The 21,644-nt window shown below is 35.5% G+C and overlaps 2 protein-coding genes across 7 annotated transcripts in view; both read right to left on the bottom strand.

Annotated features, from left to right (window-relative positions):
* Window positions 1-1,545: 1,545 nt before the first annotated feature.
* Window positions 1,546-10,723, bottom strand: LOC126763307 (zinc finger protein on ecdysone puffs). Of its 3 annotated transcripts, none has more exons than XM_050480655.1 (4): window positions 10,544-10,713; window positions 8,747-9,089; window positions 5,754-5,971; window positions 1,546-3,609 (listed from the first exon to the last, which is right to left on the bottom strand). In XM_050480655.1, exons 2-4 carry the CDS (start codon window positions 9,053-9,055, stop codon window positions 2,127-2,129), a joined length of 2,010 nt encoding a protein of 669 aa, XP_050336612.1. In that variant the 5' UTR covers window positions 9,056-9,089; window positions 10,544-10,713; the 3' UTR covers window positions 1,546-2,126. The 3 variants fall into 3 exon arrangements, with proteins under 3 accessions (XP_050336612.1, XP_050336611.1, XP_050336613.1); XM_050480654.1 differs by lacking the exon at window positions 10,544-10,713 and adding an exon at window positions 9,214-9,361; XM_050480656.1 differs by lacking the exon at window positions 5,754-5,971 and adding an exon at window positions 9,214-9,386 and having other exon boundaries at window positions 3,411-3,609; window positions 10,544-10,723.
* Window positions 10,724-13,060: 2,337 nt separating this feature from the next.
* LOC126761692 (transient receptor potential cation channel subfamily A member 1) overlaps window positions 13,061-21,644 on the bottom strand; it is a 51,169-nt gene continuing 42,585 nt past the window's right edge. For 2 of the 4 annotated variants that reach the window (XM_050478052.1, XM_050478051.1), the window contains 8 exons: window positions 20,250-20,494; window positions 18,709-19,087; window positions 18,529-18,645; window positions 18,259-18,445; window positions 17,257-17,369; window positions 17,020-17,179; window positions 15,246-15,379; window positions 13,061-15,168 (listed from right to left, as the gene is read on the bottom strand). In XM_050478052.1, coding sequence (XP_050334009.1) covers window positions 14,995-15,168; window positions 15,246-15,379; window positions 17,020-17,179; window positions 17,257-17,369; window positions 18,259-18,445; window positions 18,529-18,645; window positions 18,709-19,087; window positions 20,250-20,494 — 1,509 coding nt within the window. In that variant the 3' untranslated portion in view covers window positions 13,061-14,994. The remainder of the gene's footprint in view (window positions 15,169-15,245; window positions 15,380-17,019; window positions 17,180-17,256; window positions 17,370-18,258; window positions 18,446-18,528; window positions 18,646-18,708; window positions 19,088-20,249; window positions 20,495-21,644) is intronic. The other 2 variants (XM_050478050.1, XM_050478053.1) reach the window with 1 other exon arrangement.

Genomic DNA, 21,644 nt, shown 5'->3' with positions numbered 1-21,644 from the left:
GATCCGAGCTACATGGACGTTCATGACGCTAAGTGCTGTGCTGTCTTTTGACTTTTTGTGCAGCCATCGGGTAACACATCTTTTCGCCTTATCCACCTAAGGGCGCACTTCTTCAGGTCCGAGGAGGCACGACCATCGAATTGGATTTCGACTCAATTACCGTCGTGTCTCCTCGGATTGGACAGGGATTTACGCAAGCTTGCTCACTCCAGTGGAACGATTGTATGCCTTAAGGTGCTCTACCCATTTCGGCCATTTATGCTGACTTACCAGTTGTCGAATTGAAGTTTAGATTCCTTATGCGGGGATCACAGGGATCGACCAGGCATAAGGAGTCGTGCTCATTTGATAAGACTGATGATTCGACTGGGAAAATGGGTCGAACTTCTTTGCGGTTGCGCAAAAAGGCTCCAACATAATTTCACTTTGATTAGATGCAACTCATTGTAATGGTTGGTGCCTTTTTAAGACCTCTACAGTCGAACAAAATGAACCTAGATGGCGCATTGGGCCGCCACTTCAACTGATTGGCCAACAGGGAATCTCTACGATCCCACGAGCTCCACTAGGCAGCATGGTTTCAAGTCTGATCAAGGGGAAGGCATATAGATAGTTGCAGTCTAAGAAACCAACCTAAACAGCCCTTCTAAGATGCGCTGGTTTCAACATTTTGTGTAAAAATCGCGAGCGAGATAGTGATGCTGGCCTAGCCTTCATTTGCACCACACCGTGCATTATCATCGACATCGACCGCGCCTAGGAACATCAAGGTCATTCCTCAATTACGTCGACGGCATCAGACAATTTGCCGACCAAACTTCGGACTCAACAAACTTCCGACAACTACTGACCGCCATTCTCAGTGGAGCCATCAACAGCTTCACCGACTCCCTTCAAGTGAATGGCGTACTCGGAGTCAGACTACCACCCATTGCAGACGATGAGCTCGAGTTGCCGCGAGAAACGAAAGTGAACCTTGCGCAGCTTCGTTCTGCATATTGTAGCGGGTTAAACTCCTACTTATCCAGAATAGACTCCGACATATTCAATATATGTCCTGCGTGCAATGAGTCTCTGCATTACACTGGCCACCGCTATGCATGCCCCACCAATCCCACTCATTTGACACCCCTCTGCATTTGGTCCGACACCGTCGAAACAGCACACAACAGCCGCACTTCCCTAAAATGTCAGGGTATAACAATCCGGACAAGCGATGTCAAACAATCCCTGCCCGGATAAAAATTTCGTTCCGGCTAACTCTTACTGTAAAATGTGTTACTTTCTTGAAAGACAACCCCATTCTAACCTACGGTGAGGGTTATCCAACATCTTACATTCACAAATATGTATTTAACAAAATTAACTGTGTCAGCGAATAGAATAACTTGTACTAATTTTATTGCTTATGAAGGGGATGCGTTATGAATAAACTAACCAACAAACCTTAATGTGAGCTTGAAAGCTACTTGCAAATACTGCCACTCCAATAAAAATACGTTATAAAGTGTCCTAATCCACAACAATAAATGAACACAAAGTCCGTTTTCTATTTTGTACATCTAAAGGTTGTTTTATTTACCTCTTAAAATATGCTTTTACATTTTATAATGCATAATACAGCATCAAATCCAGTGTACCTCTTCGGCTTGTGATTCAAAACACCACACACAAGACAATTCTTCTCTTCAAATACTCATTCACACATTTGCAAAAAGGTTTGCATGTGCGCCCCTTACTCTTTTTGTTATGATTTTGACAATATTTACTGGCTTTGTTGTGTCTTAAATGTTTTTCTCATTGTTTATTTTGCTTTTAGAGTAGAATATGTTTTAATCGCATATTTCAATGAAATATTACTTTTCCATAGATCTTCAGCAAGAGTATGATTACTGCTAATGAAGTTTGCAATAAGTTAATAATAAATTATTAATGTAGAATAGGTATATATTGAATTTATAGTTTTGTTTATTAATTATATCTTGTCAAGTTGCAAAACATAAGGGTTTTTTGTTTTTATGTATAATTTGTTGGAAAGTAGTACAACTAAACTTAAATAGTGGAAATCATTATTTTCTTTTAATTTTTTGTTTGTCTAGTTAAACGTTTACACTCAAACTATTTGCTTAGTAGCGATTGTAACGTCCACGTCCACGACCACGCGGCGTTGCTTTTGGTGCGGCGCGAGCTGGTGTTGCTTTTTTGGCCGGCGATGTTTCAGCTGTGGGTGTGACTGGTGCTGGTGTTGCTGGAGCGGGTTTGGCTGGTGTCTTGACAGGCTCGGGCTTTGGCTGTTCTTTAACAGGCTCTGGTTCTGGCTCTGGCTCAGGCTCGGGATCGACCTCAGCCTCGGCTTCGCCATCTTGTTCTTGTGCCTCCATTTCCTCATCGCCGGCCTCTTCGTCGCCCTCCTCGCCTTCGGCGGCCTCACCATTCTCATTCATCTCTACATCTTCATCATCACCAGTCGCCTCGGATGGATCGTACAGTTCACCCTCGGCGGCTTCACCACCCTCACCCTCACCCTCTTCACCATTTTCTACCTTAACTTCGGTGGCAGCTGCTTCAGCTTCCTCCAACTTGCGCTTCTTGCGTTCACTCTCCTCAAGAGCGGCGGCAGCGCGTTTTTGCGCGATCTTAGTATCGCTCGCTTTCTCGTTAATGAACTTCAAGAAGTTGCGGTGATGGGTAACGGTGCGAGAATGCACCTCAACGGTCTTTTCTGTATCGAAGAATTTGCCGCATAGCGAGCACTCGAAGCACTCCAATTTCGTAATGAGACCGGAACCAACTGGACGTGTCCAATTGTATTTGGGCAAACGTGTATCGACTTCAGTCGGTATTTCATCACCATCAGAGAAGTCCAAAATGCAGTCTTCTGGATCGACGGGCAAAGCGACCTCTTCCTCTTCTTGTGTTTCATTTAAATCTTCGCCCTCTTTGGTTTCATCAGCGCCCTCTTCACCCTCTTTCTTCTCAGCCTCTTCGCCTTCGGCTTCCTCACCTTCAGCAGCTTCTTCTCCCTCCTTCTTGACTTCACCCTCACCCTCGGCCTTCTTGGCAACAGGCTTCTTCCTCTTCTTTTGTGGTGGACGCAAGTCCTTCGACTCCTCTTCTTCGGTATGAATAGTCAATGTGTTGCGTTTACGTTCACCAACCTTGGTATTCTTCTCGGCGGCCTTTTGCAAGTGATCAGCGGATAACAAATGTGTATCGTAATCAATGCGTGTAGCGAATTCCTTATTGCACTCAATACATTTGGGATGCAAGAACTTCTTCAAACTCAAGTGACCCTCCGATTTACGATGCGCCGAAATATGACCATGGAAATTCAAATCGCACATAGTACAATATTCCAATTGGCGTTGCTTGGTCTTGCCCATGCGCTTCAAACGATCCAATTCAATCGATTTCAATTGCTCAGCGATCTTGGCCTCTTGGCGTATCATATTAGCCTTTAGGCGATAGCTCTCTTCGATGCCCTCGCGCATCATTAAATGTGTGCGACCCTTAATGTGATTCTCGAACGAGTTGGCGTCCCACATATGTTTCTTACACAAATGGCAATAGAACATGTCGTTGGGTACGCTGGCATAGGGTGACTCCTTGCTGTTGTTGTGTAGTGAAATTATTCACACGCAAAACAATTTGGCATTTCAAATTTGTTTTGGATTTTTTGAGTTGATAGAAATGGAAATACACATAAAAAGAAAGAATATTAGTTTTCTGTATTTAAAAATCTTTTGCTGTAATAAATATAAATAAGGAAGTAAAAATGTTTATAAATTGGGGCAACGCGATGGATTTCGATGTTAATGTGTACTAAAAATATTACATTAGGTGTGTGTTAAATTTTGAAGACAATAATACGAATGAGGCATGAAAATGGATCTGAGAAAAACGCAGAATTACACCGCATAAGAGCGGGCAGTTTAAGTGACATGACTTCAGTGATTTTATATATGTATGCTACAAGCGGTTCAGGGAGTTTCGACATTATTGCTATCTTTAAAGATGGAATAGGAAGAAGCCAGTGAATTGTCGAATGGTTATTGAGTTGCTTTATATTTTAACATTGGAGTTATTAAAAGCGGATTAAAATCTGAAAATAAATTTTAAATAAACTGATTTATTGAGTTCTAAAAGCCCCTTAGGCATTTTGAAATATTGCATAAAAAAAATTCAAATTGAAGGTATACATACATAAATAAAAACTTATTGGTGCAGAATATTTCTCACGCTTTTAGATAAGTCTGTTCTTGGATATATAAAAAATATATATAATGGGTTGGTTATGAATATAAATATTTCTACAAGTTCCTCTTATGACATTTAATTTGTTAAAATCGTTAAAAATTAACTTTTCATATTAGTTTCATAATTTAACACACTGCTAATGAAATATTATCCAAGTCTTGAAGTGATTTTCTCTATCAATACGCAAATTTTATTATATATTTATTTGCCATTTAATTCACTTCTAAACCGTACACAAATCTGTCTTCATCTAAAACAAATAATATTTGTACTTGTCCTTGAATTACGAGCGATTTTTCGAATTAATAGAAAATTCCTTTAAAAAATTATAGTTGTGACTTACAAGTGCTTGACATCATGTGTTGATTTAACATTCAATCAAAACATCAGCTTAAAATGATTGAAGCAAAAAATGCGGCAACAGTGCAACGCTGGTGCTCAGCTGTTGGTTTGCAAAAAACTGTAGTCTTGTTTGTATTAATGCAGTGGCATTTTAAAAACGTTTATAAGGTGACTTACATATTTTAATGCGTTTTTTTTTTAATTTAGCAATAGCGATTGACAAATAGCAAGTAAACGTTAACGTTAACGGTACAATAGTATACACAGCACTTTCCATAAAATTCGGCCACATTGTTAATATAAAGAAATTGCAAATTTTAACAAGAAAATCGCTTAATTAGCTGAAAACAACAAATATAAAATGTTTTCTAATTTAAAAAAATCTCGAAACACTAAAATCTGTGCATTTGTGGCATTTTACTCTGAAGAGAAACATCATATTTGTATATAAGCATTGCGAAAATTTTTTAGGTTTATAAACGCTCATAATTCCAAGAACTGATATTATTTTTAGATAAATAAATTCAAGGTAGCCTGTAATACGTATTTTGATGATAAGATAGTATATAGGTGGAAAATGCGCCTCGGGTAGTTAACAAATAAAGTAAAAATGTTAAGATATTTAAAATTGTAATTTAAAAAATTAAAATAACATGTCCGCTGAAAATGTGCTTTAAAAATATATATAAAATGCTATATAAGATATTAAAATAAAAAAAAATAAATAAAAACAAAACACAGTTAAATTTCATGATCGTACATCCCGCCCAGAACCCACATTCCCACCTACAGGCTTTTTATCATCATTCCACATCAACTTGCCGCCCCTCCATGCATATGTATGTATATGTAACGTCAACAGACGCAACTATTTGCGCACATTGCTTTTATTACAGTAGGGACACCCATGTACAATTAACAATATATAAAAAATGGCATAGAAAGTGGAAATGCTTATATAGTAATATGTATATTGGGTTATAAAGAGGAATCCCCATTAATATATAGATATATTGCATTATAGTTGGCTTAAAAATGATGTAGGTTTTTTTTATTATTATTATGTAAATATTTTTGTTTTGGTTCGAAATTGAAATTGTAGTAAAAAACTTGTTGAAAATTCTTTTTGTTTTTTGTTTGTGAAAAACGCTTACCTCTCAGTTTTCTTATCGCCAGAAGCGGTATCCTTCTTTTTGTTATTGTTGGCATTTTTAGCCAAAAGTTTCTTAGCACGATCGAAAGCATTCTGCTTGCGAATTCCGCCAGCGCCTTGCTTTTGTGCTGATTTAGCACCAGCTGCGCCACGGTTTTGAAAACCTCCTTGAGCACGGCGATTATTAATGCGATTGCCAGGAGCACCACGATTGACCATCTTTTTTATACAAATGTTATGTGATTTGTTTTATAATTTAATATATAGAATATATTTAGAAATATATGCGCACACATTTTCGTATTTGTATTGATATTGGAAACATGCATGAATTTTAGTTTCGTTTCCACATGTAGAAAGAGAAACAAATTTTTTTTTGTTTTTTTAATGATGCATACACATAAAAATGCAGCGTGTGAAATGCACAGATTTTTTGCAAATATTTTCATAATAGATTATATTAAGTTTCACATTAATTTGCATTTATAGAACACAAATTCAATACATTCATTCAATACAACAGTAATTTGCATTTGACATTTGTATATACATTTTTTTTTTTAATATTCGAAGCACAATTCATCATCGTCGTGGAAATTGTATGCGTACAGAGGCGCATTTACACATTTTTTCATATTGTTTAGTAATGTCGTTGAAGATTTTTGTTTTTATATTCATCAGTAGTTGTAATATTGTATATAGATATGTAATAACATACATAAGAATTTTTAGATATCCGTAGAACACATAATACAATATCAGATATATAGTTTCGTTTTTTTAATGAATTTTTGTTCATGTTTGTTATATTATAATATTTCGTTTATAAGATGTGTCAGTTCGTTGGCATATTTGGCAATCGGCAAAGAATGGAGCATTTAAAGTGTAGACGGATTGGTAGGATGGCGGAGAGCAGCAATGGCATCAGCAACACACATGCACATGAGCACAGGATTAGCCGAAATGGCATCATGCATGAGCGTGTGTGCGTATATACAGATATGTATATATATATGTATTTGCATATTTGATGAGACAACATTTATATATTATTGAAGTTTTTAATCAAAGTATTCAAATAGAGTCGTTGAAGTTTTCATTGCATATATCAGATTTTTGATATAACCCATGGTGATGTGGTTAGACATTTTAAAAATACACATTTATGCGAACAATTGCAATTCGGTTCGGGGAAAACGCGTTTCATCATATATCGTTAGCATATCAGATTTCATTTGTAGTTCAATATTTTCGTTTTGGTTTCGATTTTTGCATCAACATAATTATAAGTTAGAAATAATTTTGGTTTTAAAAAAATTTTCATTCAGGTTTGTTTTTTTTTTCGTTTTTTTGATTGTTTTTCAGTCAGCAGCATTTGAATTGCAATAAAGAATCGTTGAGAAAGCACCAGACCAGTAGTGTACATGTTGTAGCAGTTAAAACAAGCAGTAGATTAGGCAGAGATCATCATCGACCGATCGTTTTTGTGTATGAAACAGTTGTGAACGCACCAACAGGTTGAAGACATCGGTTGCACATTTACATTCGATCAGTAATTGCATTTGTAGGCGGCAGTTATGCAGCGTGAATTTGAATAGCGTAAATGCCATAAGTGTGTTTGGTTGTGTTTGTTCGCATTTGCGTCCACATGTACAATTATATGATTTTCGATCACAATTATATATTTTTGGGGAAGGAAAATGTGTTAATTTTTGTACGTAATAGAAATTCGAAAACCAATTGACATATTGTGCGTGATAACGCAGCATAAATGACGCAAGCGATTACAAAACATCAATAATAACAACAACAGCAGCATACGCATTATCATAACGCGAAACATAACCGCATCATTGCATTTGCAACATTTTCGATCACAATCGACACGCGTCAGATGGAACAATTGAACAAATTAGAGGTTCAGTTCAGTGCGATTTAGGGTTTTGTTTTGTTTTTGTACATATATATATGGAGAAGAGAATAAAAGAAAGTAAACAATTGCTAATTAGAAACTTGGAATTAATTATCCAGCGTATAAAAGTACAACAAATTAATTTTGTTTGCAAGTCTTAAATTATAAAATATACATTTTATGAAATAATTCATAATAGATATACGCTGTTTGACAGTGGCTTAAAGTTAATAGTTGGAAGAAACTAAAAGAGCTAAAGTACTTGTAGCTGAATTCTGTTGTATTACACAACATTATTGCATACAATTGATATTACAACTAAGTGTACTTTTTCTTACTATATCATATAGAAAAATTATAAGGTACATTTTAATGGTACTGCTAAAAAAAATTGTGCACTAATACAGAATAATTTTATCTCCTCTCTTGTGTACTGTAAAAATATAGCATTTAAAATGGGCAAATGCTTTTTTACTTGAAAGCCTCCAATGCACAATCCTTTTACAATTCGTATCAATTTACAATTTGGATAGGTGAAATTTTTAAAAAGCTACACATTATATTCAAAAAAGTTTAATTACAGTATTTGTCCTTAAAACTTCGATGCTTCTCGGTTTTGAAGTACAAAATGAATTTTAAGTGTTATAATTCTTTACAAAATACAAATATATATTTTAAGCATAAAATTAATCGATACTTTGTATATCGCATGTGTGATAGATATTAAAATCAACACTTTTCGATTAACCAATTCAAAACGGAGAAAAATTACTTTGAAATGTCTACTTCTGATAATTTCTTTTTTTAAAGACTTGCTTTTTACAGATCTCAATTTGTAATACACTTTTTTTTATATCTATATCGCATTACTACTAAACATTTGAGTTTAAGAAAGCAAATCATTATTGTTAAAAAATCATTTCGTCTACCCCACATGCGATATACATTGGTTAGCACTTCTGCAAACTGTTCCAGTCCGCATACAGCATTTGTGCTACCATAAGTAGTGAAAACAAAAAATTAACTTTTATAAGAAAACTACAACTTAAAATTTGTAAAACGGGAAAAAATCATATACATACCGGTCCGCCGCGTTGATTGCGATTGCCCATACCGCCTCCTCCGCCGCGTGGCAGATCCAACAGAGATGGTGGATTTTGGTTTCTGAACAAGTTGTTCAACAAGTTATTAGCCAAATTAATGGCCTGTGCGTTCATGCCTTGGCCACCGCCGCCTTGACGCATGTTGCCACCGCCAAAGTTACCACCGGCATTTGGGGTATCCCACGGCGACATGTTCATGTTTCCCATGCGATTGGCACCCATTGGGCCACCACCATAATTATTACCGCCGAAATTGCGGTTGCGATTCTGATTACCTCGGAATGCCATTTTCTTATTTGTGTTGTTATTAACCTGTTTAACGCTATAACAAAATAAAAATAAAACATATTAATATACATATATTTTTTTACATAATGCATTATATAAATATTATTCAAAATTAAAAGGTTAAATGCTGCAAAAGCCGCATAGTCTTCTCTGCATACCTGGGAGACATTTGGTTTTGTAAAATTTTAAATTTAGAATTTCCAAAAGTTGAAATAATAATAATCAACAAAGCACATACACAACATTCACTAACATAGAACAAGCGTAATAGCTAGTACTTTATTAGTTTTCTTTTTAGAGGATTATCTAAATGCAAATGATCGAAAAATATCTGAAAAACAAAAAGAACAGCAAAAATGTGTGCTTTAAATTATCAGCAACAAAATGATCATTAATTTTAGAATAGAATATTTACATTAGAATTTTGTAGTAAAGAAATTTTGAAAATGTTAGTTTTCTCCTAAGACATATGGTTATTGTATATTAAATGTAAAAGTAACATATATATATGAAGGTAAGCACGACCGCTTTTTCACATTTTGTGTATGTACACTTATTTCACGCGCGAACGAGTGGGTAGTATACAACAAAAGTGTAGATACTCACGAAAAAGCGGGAGAACGAACATAAACTTGTTCGCATATTATTTGCCCGAACGAACGAATATTCTTGCCCTGTTAACACCAGAGAAAAAACTAAGCAAAATGGCTTAAAGCACAAATACAAGTGTGAATAACCTCATTTTTACAGAAATCCATTAATCACGTTCTACCTGATATGAAAAGATGGGCCTTGCAGACACAAAATGGTAGTTTTGGAGAAATTAAAATAAGCCGACCGGCCGGCATTTAGGAAAATATTATAATGAAGAGATGTTAAAAAAGAAACTTTCACAACTTTTTTCTAGAATGTTATCTAAGCGTGGTTGAGTCACATTTTTACAATTTTTCACCAGAATTTTGCGGAACTTGTCAAACAAGTAGCAAATTGTATACACACACAAAACGATTTGCAAATGGTTGTAAAAAAAAAAGAGAAAATATGTAAAGGCGAAAACAAAATGGCGCCTTCTGTGGCAAATTTTCTAAAACTGAAATTTTTTCTCAACTGTTTCGAAGAATATTTCATAAAACAAAACTTTTAACAAACTTTTTCGGAAAATTACAAATGTATAACACGTAACTTAAAATAGACTCTTGAAAATTTAGTTGCATAGTACGACTGTACTTTTCTTTGCATGCGGGTTAATAATCCAGAAATTCAGTTAACATTCGACTGTTTTTTAATTGTAAGCGAATAATTTATGCAATGAACTTAAAAAAGGCATTTAATTGTTATAACCAGTTAAAATTGCAAGCATTTTACTTAAAAAAAATCGATAACATTTTCACCAGTATACATACTAAAATCTATGCGAAGAACCCTTACCAAGGAAGAAAAAGTATTCTGTTGTATTATAAAACCTTAATCGAATAATAATTTGCTCACCTTCTGACGAAGAATTAACTTTCACAGTATTATATTATGATATATTTGTAAAATTTCACAATCTTTCTTCAATTGAAGAAAATTAAAGATGGCGACGGTGTAATTTTATTTTTTATGAACAAAATCGCGCTCACGCACAAGTATTACACGAGCAAAGAACGAAGAACGAATGAATAAACGACATCGTTTGGAAAACTTCGAAAGCAATCGTCTGGATGTGAAAACGAGCGAGTAGCCACAGAGCATTGCCAGTTTGTTAATTTTCAAATCTATCGAGGTATAGGTAACACTGTGTTTACACAATGTTTTCTAGTTCGAAGGGAATACGTTTTGTTAATTATAATATAAAACTGCATTGGTTTTTCACAGTACTTTAAACCTAAAGTCATAAATTAGACGTTTATCACAAAAATTTATTTGTTATTTTAATGAGTGCTTGAATTTATTATATATATTTTTACTTTTTTTACACTGCAATGTTATTAATTTTTTGCTTAATATTTTACTCTTTTTTATGAAGGGAACTGTAAATATGTTGTGTAGTAGAAAAATTTATATATAATTTAATTAAAATTATATATAATATTTATATATAATTTATTTAGAATAATTTTGAAAAAATTTTCCTCGCTGCAACCCTGTACTCGTAAACTATTTTGGCGGAAAAAGAAGAAATGTCAGTAGTTTTGGTGGATTGCAGTGAATTGCAAACGGATCTCAAGTTTTCTGGTTTAATAAAAAAATATAAAGAACTAAATAATTTCTAAAACAAAAAAATCTATGTTGTTATTGTATTTTCAAAGTGTATATATTTGTGTATTATCTATCTATCTAATATGTTCCTCTCCTCATACATAAAGGAATTAGCAGCTTCGAGTTTGCAGACGTGAGCTTTGCGCGGAAGTGGCAGTTAATAGGTAACGAGTTGTAAGGAAATAGCTATTACAATATTGAATTACTAATGTATAAATATGTTTTACCATATGCTTAGGTGAACAAATTGAGAAAAGATATGAAAATTGGAAACGAGGAGCCGATATAGTTTTATTATTGTTTGGTAAGTCAATGTATTTGCATATCATATATTTTTGGCCAATTTGTTTTTGAGGTTAGTTTTTGGATGTAAGTACTTGGTATAAGGTAATGTTTGTACGCCACAGAGGAATAGAGATAACCAAATGATATTATTGTTGTTTTTAACTTTAAATTAAATGTTGGTAGAAGTGAATTGAATTTCAATGACTTTTACTAGCACTCGTTAAAGAGCAAGGTTATGTCTCCGATATTTAATTCAACATTATTTTATTATTGAAAAGTGTTGAATATGCAGCAATAGAATGTAAAAGCTGGTAGTCTTTGCTATTTTTTTATATATTTTAATTATATAGAAACGCAAGATGTAACATTTTGTTTATCGCTGTTGAAATGCTCAACTCATGGAAGAAAAATTTCTACTCGTTACTTTTCTATGAACACACGGCAGCTCTGCAATATTAATATTGCTTTATTCAGCAGCGTATATTACGCTACGTGACGTTAGATGGCGCTAGTGCTCCTTAGTGTTGAAATTTGCTTTAAATAAATATTTGTTTAAACACAAATTTGGCCCTCAGTAACTGAAATTTCTAGAAATTGAGGAAAATATTACATTGCTACTAAAATATGAAGCGCGTATGAGTTTGTATTATTATTTACCAAACTTTTTGTTAAATTGAAGAGCATTTCCTGTACTGTGTTTATGTAAAGGCATGTGGACTTCTTTGGATTTATCAACCCGCTTGCTACATTGCAGTAATTACTATGAAATATAAAATCTAATAATTTGAATATGATGTGTGTGCAGTCACATCCAATTCCCACAACAGCCGGTTCTACGCAGCGGAATTGACCCGTATTTTATCTGGCCAAGGGCTGCTATTTCTGAGATCTGATCCCGTTTAGATCGGCAAGTAATATACTATATGTACATATGTATATTCTATATGATTGACGCTTTAACCACCAAATCTATTTCGGCGTAGCCATTACGCAAAGGTATATTTCAAGTCCTTTACTTGGGTTTTCCAACGCAGGGGCAGTTTCGCTTTTATTTATTTGTTCTTACAAATTGCCAAATATAAAATTATGTACAACATTTGATACGCAACATTCGAAAAAAGCAAAAATGTGAGCGAGTCGATTGCTAAATTATCTAAATATCTGATTAATGAAAATCTAATTTTCATTGTGAAGAGCATTTAATTTAGAAAGCTTATTCTTCGTGAAAAGTTGACCTAGATAAACTTGAAAAATCTCTAAATATTCTTCAAGCGCATTTTTTCCTTTTATTTCTTTTTTTAATCAATAAATACAGAACATCAGTAATTTTACTCAGTTCAGGTATGTTTATATTTCCAACATCAATTTTACAATCATTTTTATTTAACCAATAAATCTATTATAATTTATTTAAAATGTTAATCCTGTTCAAGGTTTGTTCCAGCTAAAATATGCATATTTTCAAAAATTTTATTTCGCTTTTTCGTGTACATCTGTTACAATACATTTGTGCGAAATTCAAGCCTATGTATGTATGTACATATGTATATACTGCTTAAATTGTTGGTATATAAATACAGCAACAATAGTTAAAACATAAATACATACATATAATATATAAGGATAAACCAGGTAGCCTGTGTTTAAATATTAATACATTTTCGTGTAAATCAATTTTTAAACATTTATCACAAAACAATTTGCAATACATACAAACATTAACATTTTCTTTGAATATTTTTTTTATTTGTATTTTAGTTGTTTCAATCATTTTGCTATTTTATTCGTCTATTCTAGATAGAATTATAAATTCGTCTTTCCGGCAGCCGCCTTTATTTCATTGTATACCTGTAGTGTGCATATATAGCATGTATTCAATATATATTATATGTAAGTACAAACCTACATATTCCTCATACAAAACTTCCCTTCATATCTTCTCTTATACTATATATGTATGTACATAAGTATGTTTGTATATATAGACAAATAACGTTTATGAGTGCCGTTATGTGTATAAATAACAAAAGGTAGGGTGGTTTAAGAAGCATCTTAGAACAATTCCTAGACCTCTAGAAATGAACGAAGTCATTTAGATGTGTGAGAACATTTTCAAAAAAAGGTGCTAATAATACATACCTACATACATATGTGATTATGTATACATGTGTGTAAGTATGTATCTACTATTATTGAGCCGTTTCAGCGATGATTTTGTTGCCTGTTCCAGTACAAGTTTGGGGATTTTTAAGTAGAAAATGTTGATTTAAAAATTTTATTTTCCAAAAGTGGAATTAAAAATTGAAAATGTTGTTTGGTATTGATTTTTTTTAATTTCGTATTAAAAATTGTTAGAATATAAATCATTTGAATGTGTAAGCTTGCCGACCACAGCTCTAGAGTATTGAATATGATGGCTCTGTGCGAGCTGTAGTTCAAAATCGTAGAACATGAAGTAGGCAAGCGTGAAAAATGTAAATTCTAAAACTATTTTATTTTTAATTTTTATAAGCTCCCGATGAAAAATTTGTATACTTGGTACTCGGAAATAATTATTGATTTTTTCTTACTAAATCCGTTTCGGATTTTATCCGGCTAATATATTTCGGCGATCTAACACTATTTGGATTGCTTCTATTTAACCGTTACAACAGAAACAATAAAATTTGGCAAACTACCTCCGACGCTTTACAATAAAGAACGTTGGCAGGGAACATTATTTCTCGTATAACTCGGAGTATCACTTGTCGAGAGAGCAAAGTAAATATGAAAGAGCTAACTAACGGTATAGGAATACCTCAAATTCCAAAAGAGTGCAGAAATCCATTCTCTGAGTTCAGGTTTCAGACCGTTCCAAGGACAGTCGTTTCTATGTAATCGAGACGGACCCGGTTTTTCATTCGGTTAAGAGCTGTTAACGCGGCAGTATTCTATAATATTATGTGAGGAATACTTTCTGTCGCCACTACAGCTACAACAATGAGATCTCAGATACAGTAGACTAAAAATACTATTTTTTCTCCACAAAAGTGAAATTTTTATGGTTACAGAAGGCTGTATATTGGGCTCAAGCTTCAAATAAATTATTTTTTATACGCTTGTAAGTAACTCTTATAACAACAAAAAACATTATGGTATAAAACTACATGAATTAATAAACATAGTTAGAGAGTGCGAACTTTGAGGTTAGGATTCATTCTTCAAATACACTTATCCTGAACAGGCTCATATAACAGTAGTTTACAATATGAAATTATATAATTCATATGATAATTATGCATTGTAACACTTGTGGCATTCTCTAAAGAGTGTTATTTGGTGTCAGTGCTAACAAACAATCTCATCTTTAACCTAGATACAACAAATTAGTGCTACAATTTTTCATTTCATATTTTTCTGTGTCTCGACGGCTTCTATTCATAAAGACTTTTGTTGAAGCTTAGCGCCGCTCGCAGCCGATTGCGTATGCGTGGCGAGGTCCAACGTGAGCCTGGCGCCGGTCCCGTGCCATAAACTGAAACAGCTTTTAGATCGTAGGGCGATACACCTTCGTCCACATCGTCCGCCTCGGTTTTGATTTCCATTTTCTGTGGGAAAATATACATTTTTTCATTAGTATGATCTCGATTTTGCTGTAATTTCAAATCTCAATTTTTCGTCGCACCTGTACGATCAAGCGCAAGAGTTGATGCTGCTGATCCATTAGACGTGAGATGTCACGTAATTTACGACGTTGTCGCTCCAATTCATTGTTGATGAAATCATCGTTGTTCTCGAAAGAGATCGTATCTATTGAAGCTGTGGATAAAAGCGAAATATTTCGTTTACATATGTACATGCATTTATCAGAGCATAAAAGAGTATAGCGGGTAGATAAGAGAAATTCTATGCCAGGTGGAGATTGTGGCGTGAAGGTCTGTCGTCAAATCAAAAAGTTTGCTGTACAAGTACTTGATTTTGATCGACCTGTTCATTGTCGTCGATGTCATCAAACGATAAGCCAAGAAACGTGCTGGTGGGGTCGGACCAAGGAGAGAGGAGCCAGTGTCATGCCTAGACTCATTACACGCAGGTCATATATTGTATATGTCGGGGTCTATTCCGAATAAGTAGGAGTTTAACCTGCTACAGTATCCAGAATTAAGCTGCGCAAGAGTCATTCTCGTTTCTCGCGGCAACTCGAGCTCTTCATTTGCATTGGGAGCGAGTCGGTGAAGGTGCTTATGGATGCATTGTGAATGGCGGTCAGTGCTTGTCGGAAGTTAGTTGCGTCCGAAGTCTAGTCGTGGTAGTTGAGGAATGACCTCGTGATGCTTCCAGGAGGCGGCTCCGCTTCAAGCAGGTGACTGCAGGGATGATTTCTGCGAAAGCACTCTAGCAGGAATGTCGGCTACTTGGAGAGGAGTTCATTATGCTCCTTAACTGGGAGTATACGGACCTCACTATGCAGGTATTCGATAGGATTCATCAAGAGGCATCCTGTCGTAGTCCGGAGGGCAGTCTGACAGGTCTGAAGCTTCCTCGTCTGTGTTACACTGCATCCAGACGACCATATTGGTGCGGCGTAGTTAAGGACTGGCTCGGCCGATTGCCTTGTAAGTTGCCAACAACGTTTCTTTGTCCTTTCCCCATGTTCTGCCGGCTGGCGACTTGAGGATTTTGTTGCGGCTCTGTATTTTGACGATAATCGCGGTCATATATGAGCACACTACTATCAAAAGTTACACCTAAAATTTCTGGATAGAAAGCCTTTGAACACATGCCATCGATTCCATGTGTTAGACAATAGTTAGGAACGGACCCGGAAGGTTGCCGGAATTCAAATATTATATTTTGAAAGCCTATATAAATACTAGAAATTTTATACTTCTTCCAGGAAAAGAGAGCTGGTTTCGAACTTGGATCATTTGCCATCTAAAGTATGTATATAACGTTCTTTGAGAAGGCAAATAAAAAGAAATAATCTTGTACTCTAGTGACCAGATAGATTTTTTCTTTATTCGACATTTTCAAGGCTATAACTCGAGCTTGTTTGGCAGCTCATGTCCCTCAAGGGTTTCAACCAGTTTCAAACTTGCTTCTAACAGCTGATAAAGTTAACGAGAATATTTTTTGTGCCAGAAATATACAACGGGGTTCTAGGAAACTAGGAAAGATTTATGGTATACTAATTTCTGCTACAAAGGTGTCAGCTGCAGAGCTTTAATTGTTTTCGATCTTGAACGTGTTGTGTTTTAAGTCTTTAGCTTTGAATATTCATGTATATAATTTAGGTAGGATCCATATAGCTCTATTAGAAGTTCTATTAGATGCCGTGTCCTTATTGTTTCTAAATTACATCTCTGTTTAAATGGCAGTTCAATGAGTCCTGATTTAAGTAGCGAGTCGCCAATCTAAGGTTATATTAAATACATATTTTTTAAGCTTTACATACTTACAATCTTCGCTAAAGGGATTTGAGAACCATTTGCGTAGAATAAAGTCAAGGAAACCGAGTTTGCACTTTGTGTTATTTGGATACTCTATCAACTCGACTTTGTCGCCTTTCGGTAGCCAACTTTGAGGTAATTTGCGCTCCAGCTCGGTATGTAAGACCACCTAAGGTAAATTAAAATAGTTAAAGATTAAATTTTAATTCAATATGAATCGTAGTTATAGGAAGATCGCGACAATACCTGCATAGCCAAACGCTTGAGCTGGGCGTTGCGTCGTACAGACTCGATGTCGCCAACCGCCAAACCGATGAGTAGATTCATGAGTAGAATTGGCATGAGAATCATGAAAACACCTGAAATGAGATTTGGATTGAGTGTTAGTGATCGCTTTATTTTGTACTTAAGAACCGGAGAAAGTGAAGATTGGATTTTTGTCTGTTTTTCAAAGTTCTTTTTCTAAAGATCGTAAAACGGTCGATGTTCTCTTGTTAATTGAGGAAAATTGTCTTTACTTTGTCGAAGTGTTGGATTCTTTAAAGAACTTTTTGTATTTGCAGAAATTGTGAGTACTGTGGGACTTCAACAAAGGGTCTTGAGCGACTTGATCGAGAATTCTCAGTTCAAAAACTTTTAAACTATAAGTTACTAGGTGTATTTACAGCTTTTCTGTTGATCAATTCTGACATCTTCTGTTTGCCAAGAAAAAGCTGAAAATAAACGACAACACCGCCTTTTTTGGTGACTATCGGCCTTCGAAAGGGTTTGAACTGGTTCATCCTTTTTAGACCACGGCTTCTCGCGCTTTACATTCTTGTAAACAACCCACTTTTGTTATTGTTGTTGTAGCGACAGAATTCCGCCGAGTTGACAGTCCTTGGTTGGATAAAAACGGTTACGTAGATCCGACTGTCGTGGGAACGGCAACCATTTTTGTCGCCGGAAAGAATGGGATTCAAATCGATATTGTGCGAACCAATTTTGGCATTGGCGTTCGGTCAATACATCTACACCCTACACATTACATATTATTCGCCTTGCTTGAACTATATTTTCACCCGTCTGTAAATATGAACGACCCAATAAATTATTAAATATGGGTTATGAAAGTCTGGACTTTACCAAACCTTATCAAAAAGTTCTATACTCTGGATGTACCGTTATATCTGTCTTCCTTGGACTTTATTCTTCAGTATTATTTCGCGGATTAGTACAACTGAATTTTTTATTATAAAAGTTACTTACATAAAATGAGGAACGACGTTATTGGCACCTTCAATTGATCGCGGTAGTAGGTGTTAACATAGGTGCCCACAAAGTCCAGTTCGCCTAACATCATGGAGAAGGTGCGCAACAGCGACATCGGTATGTTCGAGAAGGACAAATGATTCGGTTGGGCATCGTTGATCTGTAAAACAGCATAGATCCCACACTACATACATATATGTAACATAAATACACAAACATATATACAGTTATAGAAAGTGCCAACAATGACTGATAAGTGATATTTACCTTCGATAAGAGAATGTAAAATGCCAAGCCGAAAGCGATGATCAGAATCGAAAAGACGATCAGCACCTTTATCAGAGTTTGCAGAATCTCCAAAAACATCACCACATAAATGCCGACCTGATGGGCGAAATTTATAAATATATATATATATTATTTTCAATAACACTTATTGGAAATTACTTGATCGAAACGCTGGAGCATAAGCAATAGACGAAACCATGACAAGAATACCGCCACCGCCGCCGCTGAGTAATGCACGGTGGATATGTGTCCCTCGCAAAAGAAAACTGGCCATACCATGATCAATGCGGATATGTATAGAACCCATGATATTAAATTGTCGATCTCGAATATGTAGTGCAGCCGTTGTTGGTACATTTGGAGAAACTCACGCAGCGAATAGCCGCCAATATAAATGACAATTACGATGGCGCAAATGACCAAAGCAGTGGTATGTTGTAGGCGCTCATAAGACTCACCATATCTCATTCCAAACGATTCGCGCCCTCCACCGGCGGGGTTTTCAGGCCACTCATTGTTGCTGAGGTTCTTTTGGAGGCTGTGGGGGATGTAGGGATTTTGAAATTTAGTTATGAATTCTATTCCATTTTTTTATTTTAAATTATTTCGAGACTTGAGGGCCTTTTAACTTTTCTGTAGATACTCTCATGTTCCTTAAATATTCGGGTACCAAGCTCGAAGAAAAATATGTGAATCAAGGGCGAAGAAATGGTTAATAATTTCTTATTGGCAGGATTTTATCAAGCTGGACGCTGAGTCCAGGGTTTATAGTAAGCTTCTGCTGCAGATAAACCAGCGGTTTTTATGAAATTATAGTGAACAGCGGGGATTTAGGTATGAAAATTGAAACAAATATGTTTTTAAGGTCGAGGGCGTTCATAATTAATCGATCTTGCGGATTGGGCTTCCGGTAATCGGTATGGTACTTGCCTTAATACTCTCATATTCTCTAAAACACGATTACCGAGGCTTTGTATTGACGGATTGTTTTTTACCGCAATGTTGAGGACTTCTAAATTCAGAAAAAGGAGCTCCAAGCATTTTTTGGAAGATATTTGAGCCCTTGATTCGTTTCCGCTAATAATATTATTATTATTTTCAAAATGCCAAACGGGGTACTTAGTAAGAAAAGTTCACAACTTCGACAGATTCGGCCTTCGGAAGTTTGTTTTGCGGAGTCGTTGTGCTGGAAGGTCTTTGCGAAGACCGGCGCTGAATATTTTAGCTCGCTCATACTAAATTATACGCGTCGAGGCCGAAGAGATGTTTATGATATTTCGGGACGTGGACTACGAGTTCCACGGTTTATCGTAAACTCAAACTGCAGATAGGCCATAGTTCCTTTATAGAAAACTCGTCAGTACGCGAGAGTTTGAGATTTAAAACTAACACAAATATGAATTTAAGTTGGAGAACGAACAGAATTTACCGATTTTTCAAGTAGATTTTCGGTAATCGATATAGGACGATTCATAAGGTTCATCAGTTAGAATTAATTTATAACAAACTGGTTTTCAGACCAAAAATATTTTGTTCCCAACCCACCCCGGTTCAATAAATAAATTTTTTTTCGAGGGTTTTCTCTTAAAATACCTTTTCTTCCTTAGATTCTGGACATTGCTGTTCCCTAGGTTTTTAATTCGATTCTCAGAGACTTGAATTTAAATATACTATTATATAAATGGTATTTATTAACTCACTCTAAATTGTCTTTGCTCTCCGATGCATTTGCATTGTCCAACATGGACGCATTCAAAAATAACGGACGTATTTCGATGCCGTTCATCATCAGGGTGGAGAAAATCGTCACAAATAACAGGAAAATTGAGTAGATCAGCAAATTGACGAGATGAAAATATTTGCCGTAAGAATTCCATTTCATTTGTAGATATTTTTGACTCAGCGGATGGGCGAGCAGCTCGACACGACCATGGGTGACCATCGTCTGGCAGGCACAAATTGAGTCACATGAAATACATATTTATTTTAGTACAAACATAATTTGAAGGTTTAACTTTCATGGACAGATTAAACGACAAGTGGAAAGCCATCTACACAGACACAATTAAAGTAAGGCTAAGCGGATGGTGAAGCGTAAGGCACAGGCAGAGATTATGGAAAATTGCAAAGAGTTAAGCAATGGAAAGTGAGATATTATGTAAATATATGTATATATGTATGTATGGTATTTATTACTTACAATAAACATGCAAAAGGAGGTTATGATTTTTAGATTTTTGTTTGGTGCATGTAATAGATAACTGTAAACTCAAAACATTCAGAGAGACAGTGAATTAAGAAAACATAGATTAACGGTAACATGAAACAACATAAAATTATAATACAACAAGAAAAAACGTTAATTTCTGGTGTACCGACGCTATAATACCCTTCACAGGTGCTTTTTTATAGCATAATATACGTAGAATATAAAAAGATCAGCTTGAATGACAACTACAAAGTCTACCAATCGGGATGACTTGAGTTTGACCCGTTCCCACGACAGTCCGGTTTAAGTAACCGGAACAGACGCGGATTTTTATCCGGCCAAGAACTCTCAACTCGACACCATTCCTCGAAAATGCTTCAGGAATGTTTTATACCGCTACAACAACCACAACAACAACAACGTGATTTGGACAGCTCGTGGCAACTAAGTTTGTTTACGGATTTGTGTAAAATTTTGTTAGTGTGCTCAGTAAGGTTTGTCATTGCGTCAGGTCATGTTTTACTTTGGTACAAAGCAAGTACGCAAGTTTAAGTTGTCCGTAAAATTCACGTTCATCGAGAAATAATCCTCTCAGATGAGACCCATTTCTGGCTTAATGTCTTCGTCAACAAACAAAATCTTCGCTATTCCGATGAGTCCAATCCTCAGGTGGTTCAGGAAACGCAATTGCATTCCCAAAAATTGACCGTTTAGTGCGGATTGTGGTATGTCCCATTAACGGACTTTATTCCTTTCGAAAAGAGGCAGCAAATGCTGTTACTATCAATAGTGAGCGTTATAACAGGATGTTGACCGAATTTTTTTTTTCCGGAATTTGATAAAGTCAACGCGGTCGTGGTTCAACAAGACTCTGCGCCGCCTCGTA

Source organism: Bactrocera neohumeralis, chromosome 6 (assembly GCF_024586455.1).
Source record: "Bactrocera neohumeralis isolate Rockhampton chromosome 6, APGP_CSIRO_Bneo_wtdbg2-racon-allhic-juicebox.fasta_v2, whole genome shotgun sequence".
Lineage (NCBI taxonomy): Eukaryota > Metazoa > Arthropoda > Insecta > Diptera > Tephritidae > Bactrocera > Bactrocera neohumeralis.
The sequence above is the reverse complement of the archived record's forward strand: the minus strand, read 5'-3'. Positions and strand labels throughout refer to the sequence as shown.

Excerpts from the sequence above, each read along its gene's own strand:
- LOC126763307 (XM_050480654.1), bottom strand. Across the intron at positions 5,972-8,746 it reads GCAATCAACGCGGCGGACCG|ATGGTCAATCGTGGTGCTCC; the intron begins GTATGTATATGA and ends TGTATAAAAAAG. Across the intron at positions 3,610-5,753 it reads GGCGATAAGAAAACTGAGAG|CAAGGAGTCACCCTATGCCA; the intron begins GTAAGCGTTTTT and ends ACACAACAACAG.